This window comes from Aotus nancymaae, unplaced genomic scaffold (genome assembly GCF_030222135.1).
Source record: "Aotus nancymaae isolate 86718 unplaced genomic scaffold, 86718_ANA_hifiasm-v0.15.2.pri h1tg000053l, whole genome shotgun sequence".
NCBI lineage: Eukaryota > Metazoa > Chordata > Mammalia > Primates > Aotidae > Aotus > Aotus nancymaae.
Genome location: NW_026988467.1, coordinates 31,931,169 through 31,948,632, shown reverse-complemented (window position 1 = coordinate 31,948,632; position 17,464 = coordinate 31,931,169). Strand labels below are relative to the sequence as shown.

At 41.1% G+C, this 17,464-nt stretch overlaps 1 protein-coding gene across 3 annotated transcripts in view; it reads left to right on the top strand.

Moving 5' to 3' along the window:
• KIAA0319L (KIAA0319 like) overlaps window positions 1-17,464 on the top strand; it is a 125,970-nt gene that overhangs the window by 84,394 nt on the left and 24,112 nt on the right. For all 3 annotated transcript variants that reach the window (XM_012439944.2, XM_012439954.2, XM_064363678.1), the window contains 5 exons: window positions 235-336; window positions 4,875-4,972; window positions 9,052-9,139; window positions 13,006-13,098; window positions 14,997-15,129. In XM_012439944.2, the coding sequence (XP_012295367.1) occupies window positions 235-336; window positions 4,875-4,972; window positions 9,052-9,139; window positions 13,006-13,098; window positions 14,997-15,129 (514 nt within the window). The remainder of the gene's footprint in view (window positions 1-234; window positions 337-4,874; window positions 4,973-9,051; window positions 9,140-13,005; window positions 13,099-14,996; window positions 15,130-17,464) is intronic.

Genomic DNA, 17,464 nt, shown 5'->3' with positions numbered 1-17,464 from the left:
GACATAGCTTTTAGATTTACTAAGAAGGAATTTATTGATGGCCTTGAAAGATCCTTTTCAATGGAAAAGTGGGGACAGAATCAAATTTCAAGCGATTACCGAGTAGAAAAAAGGTTAGTAATTGATGGCAGTAGCTGAATATCGATCATAAAAGGAGTTTGATCACAAAAGAAGGAGAGAAATAAGACAGTCTGGATCTGTTTCTTACCTCTGGTATATTTACTTTGTTTCCAGTTATAAAGGAACTGGTGGTATCTGCTGGAGAGAGCGTCCAGATAACCCTACCTAAGAATGAAGTTCAGTTAAATGCATATGTTCTACAAGAACCACTTAAAGGTAAACATCCCCTTACATTTGGATAACTTTTTTTGTTTTTAAAAGAGATGGAGTCTTGCTGTGTTGTCCAGCTCCTGGTCTCAAACTCTTGGGCTCAGGAGACTCTCCCACCTTAGCCTTCCTAGTAGCTGGAACCACAGGCATATACTACCACTCCTATCCCTTATCTGTTTTCCCTCTCCAACTTCCTGTCAGGAAAATATTTTTTTTTAAGTTACAAATTTATATTAGCAGTCATCTTGAATAACTTCTCTCCAAGTTCTACATCTGCTATTTACTGGTTTTTGGCCAAAATAAATGGATTAATATGAGTCCCAGTTTCTTTCTCTTAAAATGGATATAATACAACCTAATAAATATGTTCTGTATTAATTAGCATCAGCTATATGCTAGGCACTAAACTGGTAACTCATCTACTATCTCATTTTGCCCTGAAAGTAACATTATGAGGTAGGAATTATTACCCCCATTTTACTGAGAAAGAAATGGAAGTTAAGAGAAGATAAGTCATTTACTTAGATTCACACAGATAATGACTGGCTCAGCTGGGATTTGAATCCAAGCTTGACATCAAAGCCTATGATCTCAAACCCTACATTATATAGTACCTCTCATATTCCATAAATATTTGTGCATTCCTCAGGCTATATCCTATCCTCATAGGACCGTTGTAAGGACCATTGTTATCCATAGTGAGACCCTGTCCCTGGGGAAAAAAAAAAAAAAGATAAGCCCAATGTGATATACAAAATTCAGGTTTATAAAATATATAAAGTAGGGATGATTAATTCATTATTTAAGAAAACTTTTCTACTATGAACATTCCTTTCGCTTTTGAAGTATATGTTAACATACCAAAGTTGGACTTACAAACACATAGGGATTCTCTTAAGACTATTTATGACATGAATGATACATACTTTGATGGAAATTGAGTGAGTTGGGTTTATGTTATTCTCATTAAAAGGTTAGTCAAGTATGTCCTTCGCTATTTAGGATGGGGTCCTTCCATTTTAGGTACACACATCTCCAATACAGTATTCTTAATTTCTAGGCCTAATACCAAATAGTATATTTATGCAAAAAGTACTTTTCCAGAAGCAAAATGCCCTGTCTGTTCTATCGTTCTGCTCTGGTTTCCTTATCAATTTATTTCACATCCCTCTAGAAAAGCTTTTTCCTTTCTTCCTCTGGTGATAAGTTAAGGTGAATGGGTTTAGTGGCTTTTGAAGTTGGAGGTAAGGAACTGCCTTGAGCTGTTGATTACTTCCGCTCTTTTGTGAAAGACATGCATGGTTCTACTGTGTTTTCTTTCCCAACCCATATTTGCATATACATTTCTGTGGGTATCATCTTGTAGATCAGTGTTCCAAAACACATTTAGTTTAGAAATAGATTCTTTGACTGGGAGCAGTGGCTCACACCTGTAATACCAGCACTTTGGGAGGCTGAGGTGGGTGGATCACCTGAGGTCAGGAGTTCAAGACCAGCCTGGCCAACATGGCGAAGCCCCATCTCTACCAAAAATACAAAAAAACTAGCTGGGTGTGGTGACGGGCACCTGTAAACCCAGTTACTTGAGAGGCTGAGACTGGAAAATCGCTTGAACCCAGGAGGTGGAGGTTGCAGTGAGCCAGTATCACACCATTGCACTTCAGCTGGGATGACAAAGCAAGACTGTCTCAAAAAAAAAAAAAAAAAAAAGGGCCGGCATGGTGGTTCATGCCTGTAATCCCAGCACTTTGGGAGGCGAATCACCTGAGGTGGGCGGATTACCTGAGGTCAGGAGTTCAAGACAAGCCTGGCCAATGTGGTCAAACCCCATCTCTAGTAAAAAAACAAAAATTAGCCAGGCATGGTGGTGGGAGGCACGTGAATCGCTTGAACGTGGGAGGCAAAGGTTGCAGTGAGCCAAGATCATGCCACTGCACTCCAGCCTGGTGACAGATTGAGACTCCATCTCAAAAAAAAAGGGAAATAGATTATTTTCCCTTGTCCTCTCCCCAGGTTCTCCTGCCTTTAATAGATATATGAGGTGGATGGTTTCAAACTTTCAGAGGTTAGGGTAATGAGGCAGGATCAATTCTGCATGCTCTTTATCCCTCTCCTGCCCTGTGGCAGCCCATTAGGATCCCTCCAGGTCCAGTTTCAAAACCACTGTCCAGCTGGGCGTGGCGGCTCACGCCTGTAATCCCAGCACTTTGGGAGGCTAAGGCAGGCGGATCACTTGAGGTCAGGAGTTCGAGACCAGTCTGGCCAACACAGTGAAACTCTGTCTCTACTAAAAATACAAAAATTAGCTGAGCATGGTGGTGCATGCCTGTAATCCTAGTCATTGGGGAGGCTGAGGCAGGAGAATCACTTGAACTCGGAAGGCAGATGTTGCAGTGAGCTAAGATTGCACCACTGCACTCCAGCCTGGGCAACAGCAAGACTCCCCTCAATCAGTCAGTCAGTCAAACAAACAAATGAACCACTGTCCTCAATCACTATAACCAGCACTCTTTCTAACAGACTTAACTCAGTTGTTCCTGCCTTTGAGCACATTTCTGCCTGCAAGGCACAGTTTATCTCCTGAGCTTTTCTGTCCTAGGAATATTGTCCTGTTTTGAAATTTATGTTGCTAGCCTTAGCTATTATAAAATTATCTGTTCCCAAACTGTTTTCTATGTGGAAAAGAATTCCCAACCACAGTTGGAAGAAATGTCTCTAAGCATAAGTCCTACTTGTACTGCTGCTTTCCCTCTCCTCTTGTAACCTAACTACTACATAATATATACATTTGTGAGAGCTGTTGGCACTGACGACTGGCCAAAAAAATACTTGTTTTGGAGGAGGAAGAAAGGAAGATCTTGTCTCCCAGGCTTATAAAACAATATTGGTCTTCAGATGAAGGATATCTTGGAATTAGGTTCTGTGTACTGATTTTAACATTTGAACTCATGAAATAAGAAAAAGACCACTCTCTGCTAAGCATTTAAGGTATTTTCTTTCCTCCTTTTTCTTTTTTTTTTTTTGAGATGGAGTTTCGCTCTTGTTACCCAGGCTGGAGTGCAATGGCGCGATCTCCGCTCACCGCAACCTCCGCCTCCTGGGTTCAGGGCAGTTCTTCCTGCCTCGGCCTCCTGAGTAGCTGGGATTACAGGCACGCGCCACCATGCCCAGCTAAATTTTGTATTTTTAGTAGAGACGAGATTTCACCATGTTGACCAGGATGGCCTCTATCTCTTGACCTCGTGATCCACCCGCCTCGGCCTCCCAAAGTGCTGGGATTACAGGCGTGAGCCACCGCATCCGGCCCTCCTTTCTCTTTTTTACTTTTGGTTAGTAACTTAAACTAAACCTTCCTACCAAAGCCCTCCCATTGTTGTAACTGAGCGAGTACAGAATCATCACTGAGACAAAAGTAAGCCAATTCAGAGGGTCATTTATTTATTGTCTGCGACCACAGAGGACCAATGTCTCTCCAACCCGTGGCCCCGAAAGGAGGGTGTCAAGACCTTTTATGCCTGTAAACCACCTCCTGGGTGGGGATGAGGGTGAGGGGCTTCGGACATCCCGAGGGCCAGGGGACTTTGGACATTCCGATTGTTACTTAAGTGGTTCACAGAAGTCAAAATAAGCATTAGTTTACACATTGCCTGGGTAGGGTGGAAATTGCAGACCTTAATTACTTATTACAAGTTTCAGGGGCCAAGATGGCATGGGTTTGTACTGCTTGACCTGTCACATCAGGGTTACAGAGAGCAGTTTCAACAGAAAGCCGAGGTATGGTTGAGGTATGCAGTTTTATGGGGCTTTTACCATGTCACACCTTCCCTAGCCAGAAATGCATTTTGATCCAAAAAAAATTTAAGACTGCTTTTTCTGGGGAGGGATACCATTTAGATAGGATTCTACCCTTGCCCTATCTAGTGATACAGTCTGACCTGCAAATGAGGACCATTTAATGCTTCATTTGATTTTAATTAATTTCAGTGAGCCTGTTTTAAATGGGCCATCCCCTACCATCTTCTGCAGTGTGTTATTTAGCTCAGCAGGAATGAAGTAGCTCTTTTAACTCACCAGGGTGTGATGACCTCAGTGAGACGAGCATTGTTAGCACTCTGTAAAAAGCTATTTTTGAACCATGTTATTTAGAAGTCATTGCTGTTCTTTGTTGCAAAAGAAGTTTTGCAAGAAAATGGCCTTTGTTCCTAATGAGTTCATCTATAATGGTTGGTAGGGCATGTATTTTCAGTGGTATGCCACACCATGGGCAACCTGGTATTTTTTAGGGAGGATTGGCCCTGAGAGGGTGGGTATGGGGCAAATAAGCATTGTTGGGAGAGAGTTGGAAGAAGCTCTAACTGTAGCTGACTCAGCAAAATTCACTTTCTTTGAGCAGATGGTTTGGTTTCCCTACAGGCTTTGGGGTGAAATCTTAAAAACTAAAGCCTTGTCAAGATCAGAAGAGATTTGTTATTGGCAGGCTATGTGGCTGTCCTCTTTGTGTGTAGGTGTGTGTTTTCATGATTTTTGTAACTGCCCTTCTATAGGAGAAACCTACACCTACGACTGGCAGCTGATTACTCATCCTAAAGACTACAGTGGAGAAATGGAAGGGAAACACTCTCAGATCCTCAAGCTATCGAAGGTGAATTTGTTTCCTTTCACTTGCAGGGCTAAGGTAGAGGAGTTGACTCTTTTCTAAAATGAATATCATATAATTTTCTGTGTACACTTAAGTTTAAACAGTCTTTTAGAAATGAATCCTTCAAAATTCTGACTGGCTGACATCCAGTATTTGTTAGTGTATGATTCTCAAAGTTTCATTTGTGATAAGAAGACTGTACCAGCATGGTAGTGGTGGCTGAATATATACAATAAACAGCTTTTAAGGCTAACTTAAGGTTTGGGAGATAAGCTAGGTTATTTGTGGCCACATGACTGTATACATTGACTCAGCCTTTGTGGGATTCAATATAGGTTTTTTGTTTTTTTTTAGGACAGAGTCTTGCTTTGTTGCCTAGGCCGAAGTGCAGTGGTGTGATCACGGCTGACTGCAGTCTTGACTTCCTGGGCTCAAGCAATCCTCCCAGCTTGGCCTCTTGAGTAGCTGGGACTGCAGGGTCGTGCCTTTATACCTGGCTAATTTTTGTATTTTTTGCTGAGACTACAGGCATGAGCCACCATGCCCAGCCTAAGTATAGTTGTTGACAGCTGTAAAATGTTTGTATTTGGCTGGGCCTGGTGGCTCACACCTATAATCCACACACTTTGGGAGGCTAAGGTGGGTGGATCACCTGAGGTCAGGAGTTTGAGACCAACCTGGCCAGCATGGTGAAACCCTGTCTCTACTAAAAATAAAATATTAGCTGGGTGTGGTGGTTCATACCTCTTGTTCCGGCTGGTCAGGAGGCTGAGTTGGGAGGATCACTTAAACCTAGGAGTTTAAGGCTGCAGTGAGTTATGATCATACCACTGCACCAAAACCCAAGTGACAAAGTAAGATCCTTTCTCTAATAAAAAAGTTTGTATTCTTTGGCCCAGCAGTCTCATTTAGTCATTCATTCTACATCTATTCATAATACACTGGTTATATGGCAGGCATTGGAGATTTACCAGTGAATTTGTTATAATTTTAATGTTCAAGAACAATAGAGTCTAATAGATGATACTGATAGGAAGCAGTTAATTATAACAGGTGGCACACTAAATCAGTGCAGAGGGTCATTGAAGCCCTGGAAAGTTAGAGTGGTTTACTTAAGAGTTTACCTAATGGGGTCATGAAAGCAACTGACATACTGGGTAAAGGGTGAAGGGATAATACCGCAAGCAGAAGAAGCAACATGTCCACTGGGCCAAAAATGAGAGAGAAAATGTGGGGAAAGGGTAATTTATATGTGATTCTGACTAAGTTGGAAAGATGTAGGGCCAGATGGAGCAAAAGCCCTATATGCCAGATTAAGGACTTTGAATCCTATCCAGAAGGAATATGGAGCCTTTGAAAGGTTTTAAGCAAGAGAAACACATGTTTAGGTCTTCAGATTAGAAGAATCACCTGACTACAGATTGGAGGAGATAAGACTCAAACTATGGAGATCAGTGAGGAATCTGTTGAAAAATTTAGGTGCAAAATGATAAAAGCCTAAGTAAAAGAACTAAGTAAGTAAAATTAAAAACCACCAGCCTGGACAACATGGTGAAACCCCATCTCCACAAAAAATGTAAAAATTAGTCAGGTGTGGTGGCACGTGCCTGTGGTGCCAGCTACTCAGGAGGCTGAAGTAGGAGGATCACTTCAGCTCAGGAGGTGGAGGTTGCAGTGAGCCATGATCATGCCACTGCACTCCAGCCTGGGCAACAGAGTGAGATTATGTCTCAAAAACTAAAAATAAAAACCACCTATTGAGTTCATACCATGTGCCATACCTAGTGCTGATTATTTTATATACTTATTTCTTTTAATCGTCATAATAGTCCCAAGATGTAGATATTACTATCTTTTTTACAAATGACAAAACTAAAAACTGGAGAAATTATTTGGCCAAAGTTCACAAAGATATTAAATGGCAGGTCTGAACTGGAGTTTTCCATCTCTAAAGGCTGTGTCTTGAATAATTGTGCTATGACAAGTGGTTTAAGAACTAAGGTGATGGCAGTGTGGATGGGAGACAAGTGAGTAGATTGGAAAAATAATATGGAGTTTGACTTGATAAAATTTGATGATTGATGAACTGGTTGGGGATGTTGGGGAAAAGAAGTCCAGGATAATTCTAGCTTTTTGGCTTAGGTACCTGGGTGGACGTTCATTGAAATGAGGAGCATAAAAGGAAGAGCAAGTTTTAGAGAGAAGTTTACAGATGATTAATTCATTTTTGGACAAAGTGAGTTTGAGGTACCTGTGAGACATTTGAATTGCGTTGTCCAGATAGTAGCTGGGAGAAAGGAACTGGAGGTCAGAAGACAAGTCTGGGCTAGAGAGATAAATTTGCACATCAACCTCAAATAGTTGATTACTGAAGCCACAGCAATAGATAAAAAGTCAACCAGGGAGAGTGTGCAGAGTGAAGAAATAAGCAGGCTGAGGTTGGAATCCTGGAAACATCCATCATTTAAGGGACGGAAGCTACAGGAAACTAAAGGAAATGAAGTATGGGCACAGAAGTAAAAGCCAAGAAGGAGAGTCTTATAAAGAGGAAGTAGCCAAAGATGCTACCTGTGGCTCAATTAGTATTTACACAAAGAAAATACTTCAAAAGAAAGAAAGAAAAAACATTTTCCTGGAAGATGTTTATTACAGCATTAGTCATAATAGTAAAAATTTGGAAACAACCCAAGTATCCAACAATGTGAAATGCTTATATGAAATTTGACACATTTGTGTACTGCTCTGTGGTCATTAAAATAAATATATTTAAAAGATTATGGCTGGACGTGGTTGCTCACCCCTATAATCCCAGCACTTTGGGAGGCCAAGGTGGGTGGATCACCTGAAGTCAGGAGTTCAAGACCAGCCTGACCAACATAGCAAAACCCTGTCTCTACTAAAGATATTAAGATTATCTGGGAATGGTGGTGTGTGTGCCTGTAGTCCCAGCTACTCGGGAGCCTGAGGCATGAGAATTGCTTAAACCCAGGAGGCAGCAGTTGCAGTGAGCCAAGATCGCACCACTGCCCTCCAGCCTGGGCGACAGGGTGAGACTTTGACTCAAAAAAAAAGAAAAGAAAAGAAAAAGATTGTATCATAGCAGGGAAGGTGTTCATGATAACTGAATGGAAGAAAGAACAACAGAAAGTTTGATACCTTAATTTTAGCTAGACTTTGAATACCACTGAAATAAGAGCTCCTTGAAGGTAGAGATCTTACCTTATTCATATCCAAACTCCAAGCCTAGGACAATGACTGGTACATCATTTGGTTCCAATAAATGTTTGTTAAACGAATGAGCCATACAAAACTATTATTTTAATATGTGATCAAGAATTAGAAGGAAATGGAAAAATTTGATGAGTTGATGTGTTATGATAGTGATATGCTGGACACTTTTCTGTTGTTTTTTCTTTTATATTAAGTTTATAAATTAGTAAAAATCAGGGGGGGAAAATATTCAGATATTTGGGAGCTATTTAGTATCTTTACAAAATGTTTTTCTTTGAAGATATGATTATTTTAATTTTGTAGCTCTGTGAAGGGGGATATTTGGTCCCTTAATGTTCTTCTGAAAAAGAAAATGGGAGTACAGAGATGTTTGAAATCCCTTCTGTTGTCCTAGAGTCAGCTAGTCATAAGATTCACATTAAAAGATTTTTTTTTTTTTTTAAAGTTCATTGTTTATCCCTTCAGCTAGTTTACTTTTTCTTGCTGGAGTACAGTGACATAATCTAGGCTCACTACAACCTCCGCCTCCCGGGCTCAAGCCATCCTTTCACCTCAGCCTACTGAGTAGCTGGGACTACAGGCGTGTGCCACCACACCTGGCTAATTTTTCTACTTCTGGTAGAGATGGGGTTTTGACATGTTGTCCAGGCTGGTCTTGAACTCAGGAACTCAAGTGAACCACCCACCTCCTCCCAAACTGCTAGGATTACAGGCTAGTTTACTTTTTCCATTTTGGAAATGGGGCAAGGAAAGAATGAAAGATTCAGCATGGGAAAGTTCAGATATATGTTATTTTAAATGTAATTCCTGCACTTTATGTTTGTCTAAGAGATCTTCTCTCACTTCTGCAGCTCACTCCAGGCCTGTATGAATTTAAAGTGATTGTAGAGGGTCAAAATGCCCATGGGGAAGGCTATGTGAACGTGACGGTCCAGCCAGGTATGTTTACAGCCCTGGCTGTATCTGCCTTCCTCCCTCTACAGGACTCCTGAGGAGATAGAGATTTGATTTGGGTTTTTTTTAATTCTCATTTTTTAAACAGTGTATTTATTCAGCAATTCCTAGTTCAATGTGGTGAATAGTTATAATAGAAAGTACAGACTTTGTTCCAACAGTGCTCTAGTTGGAACACTGAGCTGGACACGTGGCCCACAGTGCAGTATGGCCTAAGCAATAGTTTATCTACTGAGAACTACTTCTCCAAGTGGGCCATGCTGAGAGAGGACCATGTGTTGTAATTAACAGACACAGGGAAGCCAAGAGCCTAGGAGAAGCATGCAGAAGGAGAACCAGCCAAGTGACCAGCTCTTTCTGATCTCTTTCCAGAGATGTGGGCCTTTGTACACAGAGTTCCTTGTTTAAACATTACCAGTCTCTTTCACCTTGGTAACAAAATCCTGCCATTCTTTAAAACTGAACCACTGTTGGTAGATCACAGTGCAGTAGGAAGGTATCTTATTTTGCATTTTCAGATAAATTTAAGAAAAGTTGGACAGTTGTATTAGTGCGTTTTCATGCTGCTGATAAAGACATACCTGAGACTGGGCAATTTACAAAAGAAAGAGGCTTAATGGACTTACAGTTCCATGTGGCTGGAGAGGCCTCACAATCATGATGGAAGGCAAGGAGGAGCAAGTCACATCTTACATGGATGGCAGTAGGCGAAAAGAGAGCTCATTTAGGGAAACTCCTGTTTTTAAAACCATCAAATCTCATAAGACTCATTCACTATCACAAGAACAGCACGGGAAAGACCTGTCCCCATAATTCAATCTCCCCCCGCCACCAGGTTCCTCCCACAACACATGGGAATTGTGGAATTTAGAATTCAAGATGAAATTTTGGTGGGGACACAGCCAAACCATATCATTCCATCCCTGGCCCCTGCCAAATCTCATGTCCTCACATTTCAAAACCAATCATGCCTTCCCAACAGTCCCCTAAAGTCTTAACTCACTTCAGAATTAACTCAAAAGTCCACAGTCTAATATCTCATCTGAGACAAGGCAAGTTCCTTCTGCCTATGAGCCTGTAAAATAAAGGCAAGTTAGTTACTTCCTAGGTACAATGGGGGTACAGGCATTGGGTAAATACATCTGTTCCAAATGGGAGAAATGGGCCAAAACAAAGGGGTTACAGGCCCTATGCAAGTCTGAAATCCAACAAGGACAATCAAATCTTAAAACTCCAAAATGATCGCCTTTGGCTCCATGTCTCACATCCAGGTCACGCTGATGCTAGAGGTGGGTTCCCATGGTCTTGGGCAGTTCCACCCCTGTAGCTTTGCAGGGTATAGTCTCCCTCTCAGCTGCTTTCACAGCCTGGTGTTGAGTGTCTGTGGCTTTTCTAGGTACACAGTGCAAGCTGTCAGTGGATCTACCATTCTGGGGGCTGGAGGGCAGTGGCCCTCTTCTCACAGCTCCACTAGGCAGTGCCCCAGTAGGGACTCTGTGTGGGGGCTCCAACTCCACATTTCCCTTCCACACTGCCCTAGCAGAGGTTCTCCATGAAAGCCCTGCCCCTGCAGCAGACTTCTGTCTGGACATTCAGATGTTTCCATACATGCTCTGAAATCTAGGTGCAAGATCCCAAACCTCAATTCTTGACTTCTGTGCCCTTGAAGGCTCAACACCATGTGGAAACTGCCAAGGCTTGAGGCTTGTACCCTCTGAAGCCACAGCTTGAGCTCTATGTTGGCCCCTTTCAAGCCATGGCTGGAGCAGCTGGGATGCAGGGCACCAAGTCCCTACGCTGCACACAGCATGGGGAACCTGGCCTGGCTCATGAAACCGTTTTTCCCTCTTAGGCCTCCAGCCCCTGTGAAGGGCTGCTGTGAAGACCTCTCACATGCCCTGGAGACATTTTCCCCATTTTCTTGGGGATTAACGTTTGGCTCCTTGTTACTGATGCACATTTGTACAGCAAATTGTGAATTTCTTCTTAGAAAATGGGATTTTTATTTCTATTGCGTTGTCAGCCTGCAAATTTTCTGAACTTTTTTGCTCTGCTTCCCTTACAAAACTGAATGCCTTTAATAGCACCCAAGTCACCTCCTGAATGCTTTGCTGCTTGGAAATTTCTTTCACCAGATACCCTAAATCATCTCTCTCAAGTTCAGAGTTTCACAGATCTCTAGGGCTCGGGCAAAATGCCACCAGTCTCTTTGCTAAAACATAGCAAGAGTCACCTTTGCTCCAGTTCCCAACAGGTTCCTCATATCCATCTTAGGCCACTTCAGCCTGGACTTTATTGTCCACATTGCTGTTAGCATTTTGGGCAAAACCATTCTACAAGTCTCTAGTAAGTTCCAAACTTTCCCACATTTTCCTGTCTTCTTCTGAACCCTCAAAACTGTTTGAACTTTGCCTGCTATCCAGTTCCAAAGTCAATTCCACATTTTCAAGTATCTTTTCAGCAGCATCCCAGTGGTACCCTACTGGTACCAATTTACTGTATTAGTTCATTTTCTTGCTGATAAAGACATACCTGAGACTGGGTAAATGAGGCTTAATGGACTTAGAGTTCCACGTGGCTGGGGAGGCCTCACAATAATGGTGGAAGGCAAGGAGGAGCAAGTCACATCTTACATGGATAGCAGCAGGCAAAAAGAGAGCTTGTCCAGGGAAACTCCTGTTTTTAAAACCATCAGATCTCATGGGACTCGTTCAATATCATGAGAACAGTGCAGGAAAGAAGCCCCCTCCCCAATAATTCAATCACCTCCCACCAGGTTCCTCCCATGATGTGGGAATTGTAGGAGTTACAATTCAAGATGAGATTTGAGTGGAGACACAGCCAGACTGTATGAACAGCATAAATTCTCAATGCTGTTTTCTTTGTTGGTAATAGATTTTCTTTTCATTCCTTGAACTTTGTATCCAAGATAATCCTTTCACCTTCTTAAAAATGTGATCAGCATCAAAACCATTTGATCATTTTGCAAATAAAAGGCCACTGGGTTTGTAGCTCACAGTCATTTGGCTGGACCAGAGTGGTTTGTGACCTTCCCATCACTTAACAATAGTTACTTCACACACAATGAGCTCTGGGATGGTTGAGAAAACACCCATCAGCTTTTCAGCACAGTCTGTACTAAGGGACAGTTTGCTTGCCAAGGCCTTTATTGCCCAAAGCTTATCTAGTCAGGCTTGGCTGAAACCAGTCACTTGCTGCTGTAGTACTTTTCATCAACTAGATAGCACATGAGCATTGAAAGAATACACAGGGCATGGTCTTAGGAATGGTCAAATTTGGAAGAGGCTTTATACTCCCAAGAGTCTTATGTTAGACAGATGGCAGTCTGGTCTTGTGACTCTCCTGTGTGGTGATGCTTCAATCATTATGTAATGCAGGGGTCCCCAACCCCCAGGCCATTGACCAGTACCAGTCTGTGGCCTGTTAGGAACCGAGCTGCACAGCAGGAGGTAAGTGGCAGGCAAGTGGGCATTACTGCCTGAGCTCTGCCTCCTGTCAGATCAGTGATGGCATTAGATTCTCACAGGAGCATGAACCCTATTGTCAACTGCACATGCAAGGCATCTAGGTTGTGCACTCCTTATGAGGATCTAATCCCTGATGGTCTGAGGTGGAAGTTTCATCCCCAAACCATGCATTGCACCCCAAGCCCCAACCCCAACCCCCTGTTCATGGAAAAATTATCTTCCACAAAACTGGTCCCTGGTGCCAAAAAGGTTAGGGACCACTGATGTAATGGAAATTGATTTATACTCCTCTCAGATACAGCCTACTCCTCCTGTAATTTCTAAAGCCCCTTTCCCAATTTCTTTTGGGTCACTTTCTTGCAGAGCCCCGTAAGAATCGGCCCCCCATTGCTATTGTGTCACCTCAGTTCCAGGAGATCTCTTTGCCAACCACTTCTACAGTCATTGATGGCAGTCGTGAGTACTAGTATGATGTTTCAGAAGAACATTCACTGTGTACTCTGGTAGAAAACTAGTAGAAGATATGGGGCCAGCTGTGTCTGTGTTCTGTTTAGGCCAGTCATCTTGATCATGTTAGGGGAAGGACAACCATCTAAAGCAACTGATTGAACAACAACATACCAGACAGGCCTTCTTTAAAATCCCCATGTAGCCTATTTGAAGTAATATTTCTGCTTTGAGATGGTAAGAAACTGAGATTATGCATGTAGTTAGCATGATTTTAGTTGAAACTCACTGGTTTTCAGATTTGCTTAGATGGAGTTGCCTTTTTAATTCATGGAACTGAAGTTCCTTCCAGTCATAGCAAGATAAGTAACTGGGAGGCCTGACTGAGGAGGTTTTACTCAGCCATGACTTGCCTAACAAGATTCTCATCAACCTCCTCCTGGAGACACTCACAGAATGCACTCCACACCCTGGTCTGGGCTCCTTAATATTTTACTCTTCAGAGTAGTGTCATCCAATGAGTGACATGAGAGGATTTTTGGGTCTTTGCCCTTAGTCATGGCTGTACGGTGCAGGAGGTTTCAGACCTATCCTCTCACCAGTATTTGTTTTTTTGTTTTTGGAGACTGATTAAGGTCCTTTTACCCTGACTATCTTGGTACGAATGATGGTTTTTGGCAGAGGCAGTCACAGCTTTAGCAGAGGACCCTCTAACAAGGTTAAGCATTTCACGTTGACGGTGCTGGCAAGAAGAGGAGGCTAGGAGGATGATGGCAGGCCAAGAGGGATGAGAGAGAACAGGAAGAATCCCTTGTGATAGAGTGTGGTAGAAAGGGCTCATATTGTACTGTTTTATTTTACAGTTTTGAATAGGTCAAAGTTAAATAATATGCAAATGTATACAGTGAAAATAATTATACCATCCCTGTCTCCTAACCAGTTTTCCTCCAGACAACCAATGGTATTATGTATCTTTTTAGAGCTATTTTATACATATATAAGAAAATACATATATAGTCCTCTCTTGTATTTACACAAATGAAAGCACGTTGTATATGCTGTTGTGTGTGATGCTTGTTTTTGTATGTTGGAGAATTTTTCTGAATCAACACATAAGATGCTTATTCTTTTTTTAAAAAATGACTAAGTAGCATTCCATCATATAGATATATAATTTCATTGTACAAGTTCTTACTTGTTTTCAATCAATCTCTATTGATTGAAAGATTACTTTCATTCTTTTGCTATTTTCATTCATGGAACCAAAGTTCCTTTCAATCATAGCAAGATAAGTAACTGGGAGGCCTGACTGAGGAGCTTTTACCCAAGAATCGCTTGCCTAATGAATAATCTTGTAAACGTAATGTTTAACACATGTACAAGTATATTTGTAGGATAAATTTATAGAAGAAATGCAGGGGCAGAGATAAAGATTGCCAAATTACTCATTATAGAGGTTGTGTCAGTTTATGCTTATACATGACTAATGAGACGTCCTCTTTCTCCACACCTTTACCAATGTAATGTGTTATGAAATTTTGGTCTTTACCAATTTGATAGGTTAAAAAATGCTATCTCAAGTGTAAGTTTAATTTGCATTTCTTTTAAGTGAGGTTGAGTATTTTTTCATGTGTTTAAGAATTATTGACTTTTCTTTCTTCATACAGTAGCATTTTAACCAGAGGTTTCCTGTGTTGGAGTCCTTGGAAAACTACACAGTGGAATATACATAGAGAGGCAGAATGACCCAGTATTCCTAGGGAAGAAACATTGTGGAGAGATAGTCTATATTTTCATGAAGTTTTCCTAGCTTCAAATCTCTGGGTAGTTTCCCTGGTTTGTGTAAACTGGATAAGTGCTAAGACCAAGCGTTCTCATGTTGTAACTGATGTTTCTTTATGGTCAAGAAAGCACTGATGATGATAAAATCGTTCAGTACCATTGGGAAGAACTTAAAGGGCCTCTGAGAGAAGAGAAGATTTCTGAAGATACAGCAATATTAAAACTAAGTAAACTCGTCCCTGGGAACTACACTTTCAGGTAAATTAGGATTTAGCTTCAAGTTTACCATAGACCATTTTTTTTTCTTCTCATGGGTTTTACATTCTTATACAAGTAACTTTGACAAATATCAAATTCACTGTGGAGTTGTTTGATAATACAGCTTTTGGTTCCATTGGTTCTCTGAGTCTTATGGTGATTGTGATTACAGCAGTGGTAACTTTTTAGGGCAAAGGTTCTTGTGCAGTAGATCAGGATCTGCCACTGTTAATCCTTCTCAAGCATTATCTGGCAGGTTTCCAAGATTTTTTTAGGATTTCTTATGTTAAGTGAAAAGGCCCATCTTCCTTTGCCTTTTCTCAGGCAAGATCTGAAGGAATCTACTCCCATTTTTTTATTCCCTTTGGAAAAATGCTTCCTCAACTTATGATACCTCATAATCTTTATGTTTGACTAGTAGTTTTCATTCTCTGTTGGGGCTTTTTAGGGAATTTGATTCAAAAAAAGTACTTTTGGGGAGCTAGTATTGATATTCTAGAAAATGATTAGTAAGGCTTTGAAGCTTACTCTAGAGTAACCCTCCTTATATTTGCATAATTCCTTATATGTTAAAAAGCACTTGTATTAATATATGATTGTCATACAAACATGATATTATAGATGATATTATCTTCATTTGACAGCTGAGAAAAATGAGGCTGCTCTGAGGTCTCACAGCTGGAACTTAAATGCAGATTCTAACCCTGAAGTCAGGGTTCATTCTACTTCACTCCTTGACTTGATTCATGTATTTTGTTCATACTTTCTTTAATTCCCTTCTCAATCTGTTCAAGTTTTGCCCATCCTTAAGAACCTCCTCAATTTCCGTGAGGTTCTCTGAGATCCCTCCAGACAGGAGAGAATATGGCTCTCTTCTTTCCCTGTTGCACTCAGGGCCTCTATGTGGCATTTACCATAGTGTGTCAGTTTATTCATGTGTATCTGTCTTCCCATGAATCTGAGATTAACTAAATTTTAGTTGTTGACAGGGACATAGAAATAAGTCTCCTAGCACAATACCTACCATATACATCAGTATGCGACTTCAGACTTAGCAGTATTCCCATTGATTCAACACTTCAGATGAATGAAAAGTAGCTGCCAGCACAACAAGATTGGAGCCTTCTACTTGGTTTAAAATGGAAATTTGAGCTGGTTTTCACCTTAGATTTCTAATGTAGGAATTTTCCTATTTACAGAATTCAGCCTGGGCCAGGTTGATCCTTTTAAAAAATAGTAACAATAATAGCTGATATTTCTTGAACATTTACTGTGTGCTAAATACTATTCTCAGCTCTTTGCTGGCAGTACTGCATTTAATTCTTATAACAGGTATTATGGTTATTCTCATTTTATAGATTAGGAAATTTTGGCACAAAGAGGTTAAGTAACTTGCTCAAGGTCATACAACCAGTCTAACTCCAGAGTCTAAGCTTTTAACCACAATGTTAACCTACTGGATTTTTAGTGGATGGGGTATAAGAGTGATTTTTTTTTCCTAGCCCCCATTTTTAAAATCATCTATGAAATGATAGGATTGGATTTGATTAGCATTAAGATTGTAATTCACTCACCTTTTCCTCTCTCCTACTTTTAGATGGCAGTAGCGTTTTTCCTCAGCCTTGTAGTCAGCTGCTGTTTGGTTTCAGGGTCCTTGCAGGCAAGCCAGGGACTGTTTGAGGTAAAAGAGTAAGTGGGCAGCTGCCGTTTTACCATGTGTCTATAACGTGCTTTTGTCCTGACGTGGGAGGCGAATGACATATGTTAAAAACAAAAAATCAAAAACCTCAAACCTGTGAAAACAACAGAGAAACTAGGAAAAGATGCAAAACTTCTGAAATTTTTCTTTTTCAGGTATCTGCTGATTGGTACATGTATGTATGTCTCAAGTTTTTGTGCTTTTTTCCTAAAGGCTGTAATACCAAAAATTCCCTTTAGACCATAGGTAACAGGTGAGATTGCAGGATAAAACCCCACTGATGTCTGGCCCTGTCTGTGGCTGGTGGTGAGATTTAAACAAACTACATGTCTTTTCTATGCTTTTCCTCTTTCTGTCAGCAAAATGGAAAGATCCCAAACCTCCTTGCTTGCTTATGCTCACATTTTGAGGTGGCATGAGAAACTTTAGGCTGTTCAGCTGGAAGGCATCATTTAGGTAAAAGCCTGCTCTTATAAATGAATGGTTTTTTTTTCTTCTCGCAGATCTTGTGTCTCACTGGCACAAATTGTGGGACTGTTGCGTAGGAGAATTCATTTTCATCTCAAGCTCCTGCCTTACTGGAGCCAGCCCTCCTGGTTCGTCCCACAGGCTGTCTGCCTAGGATGTCCATCTTTG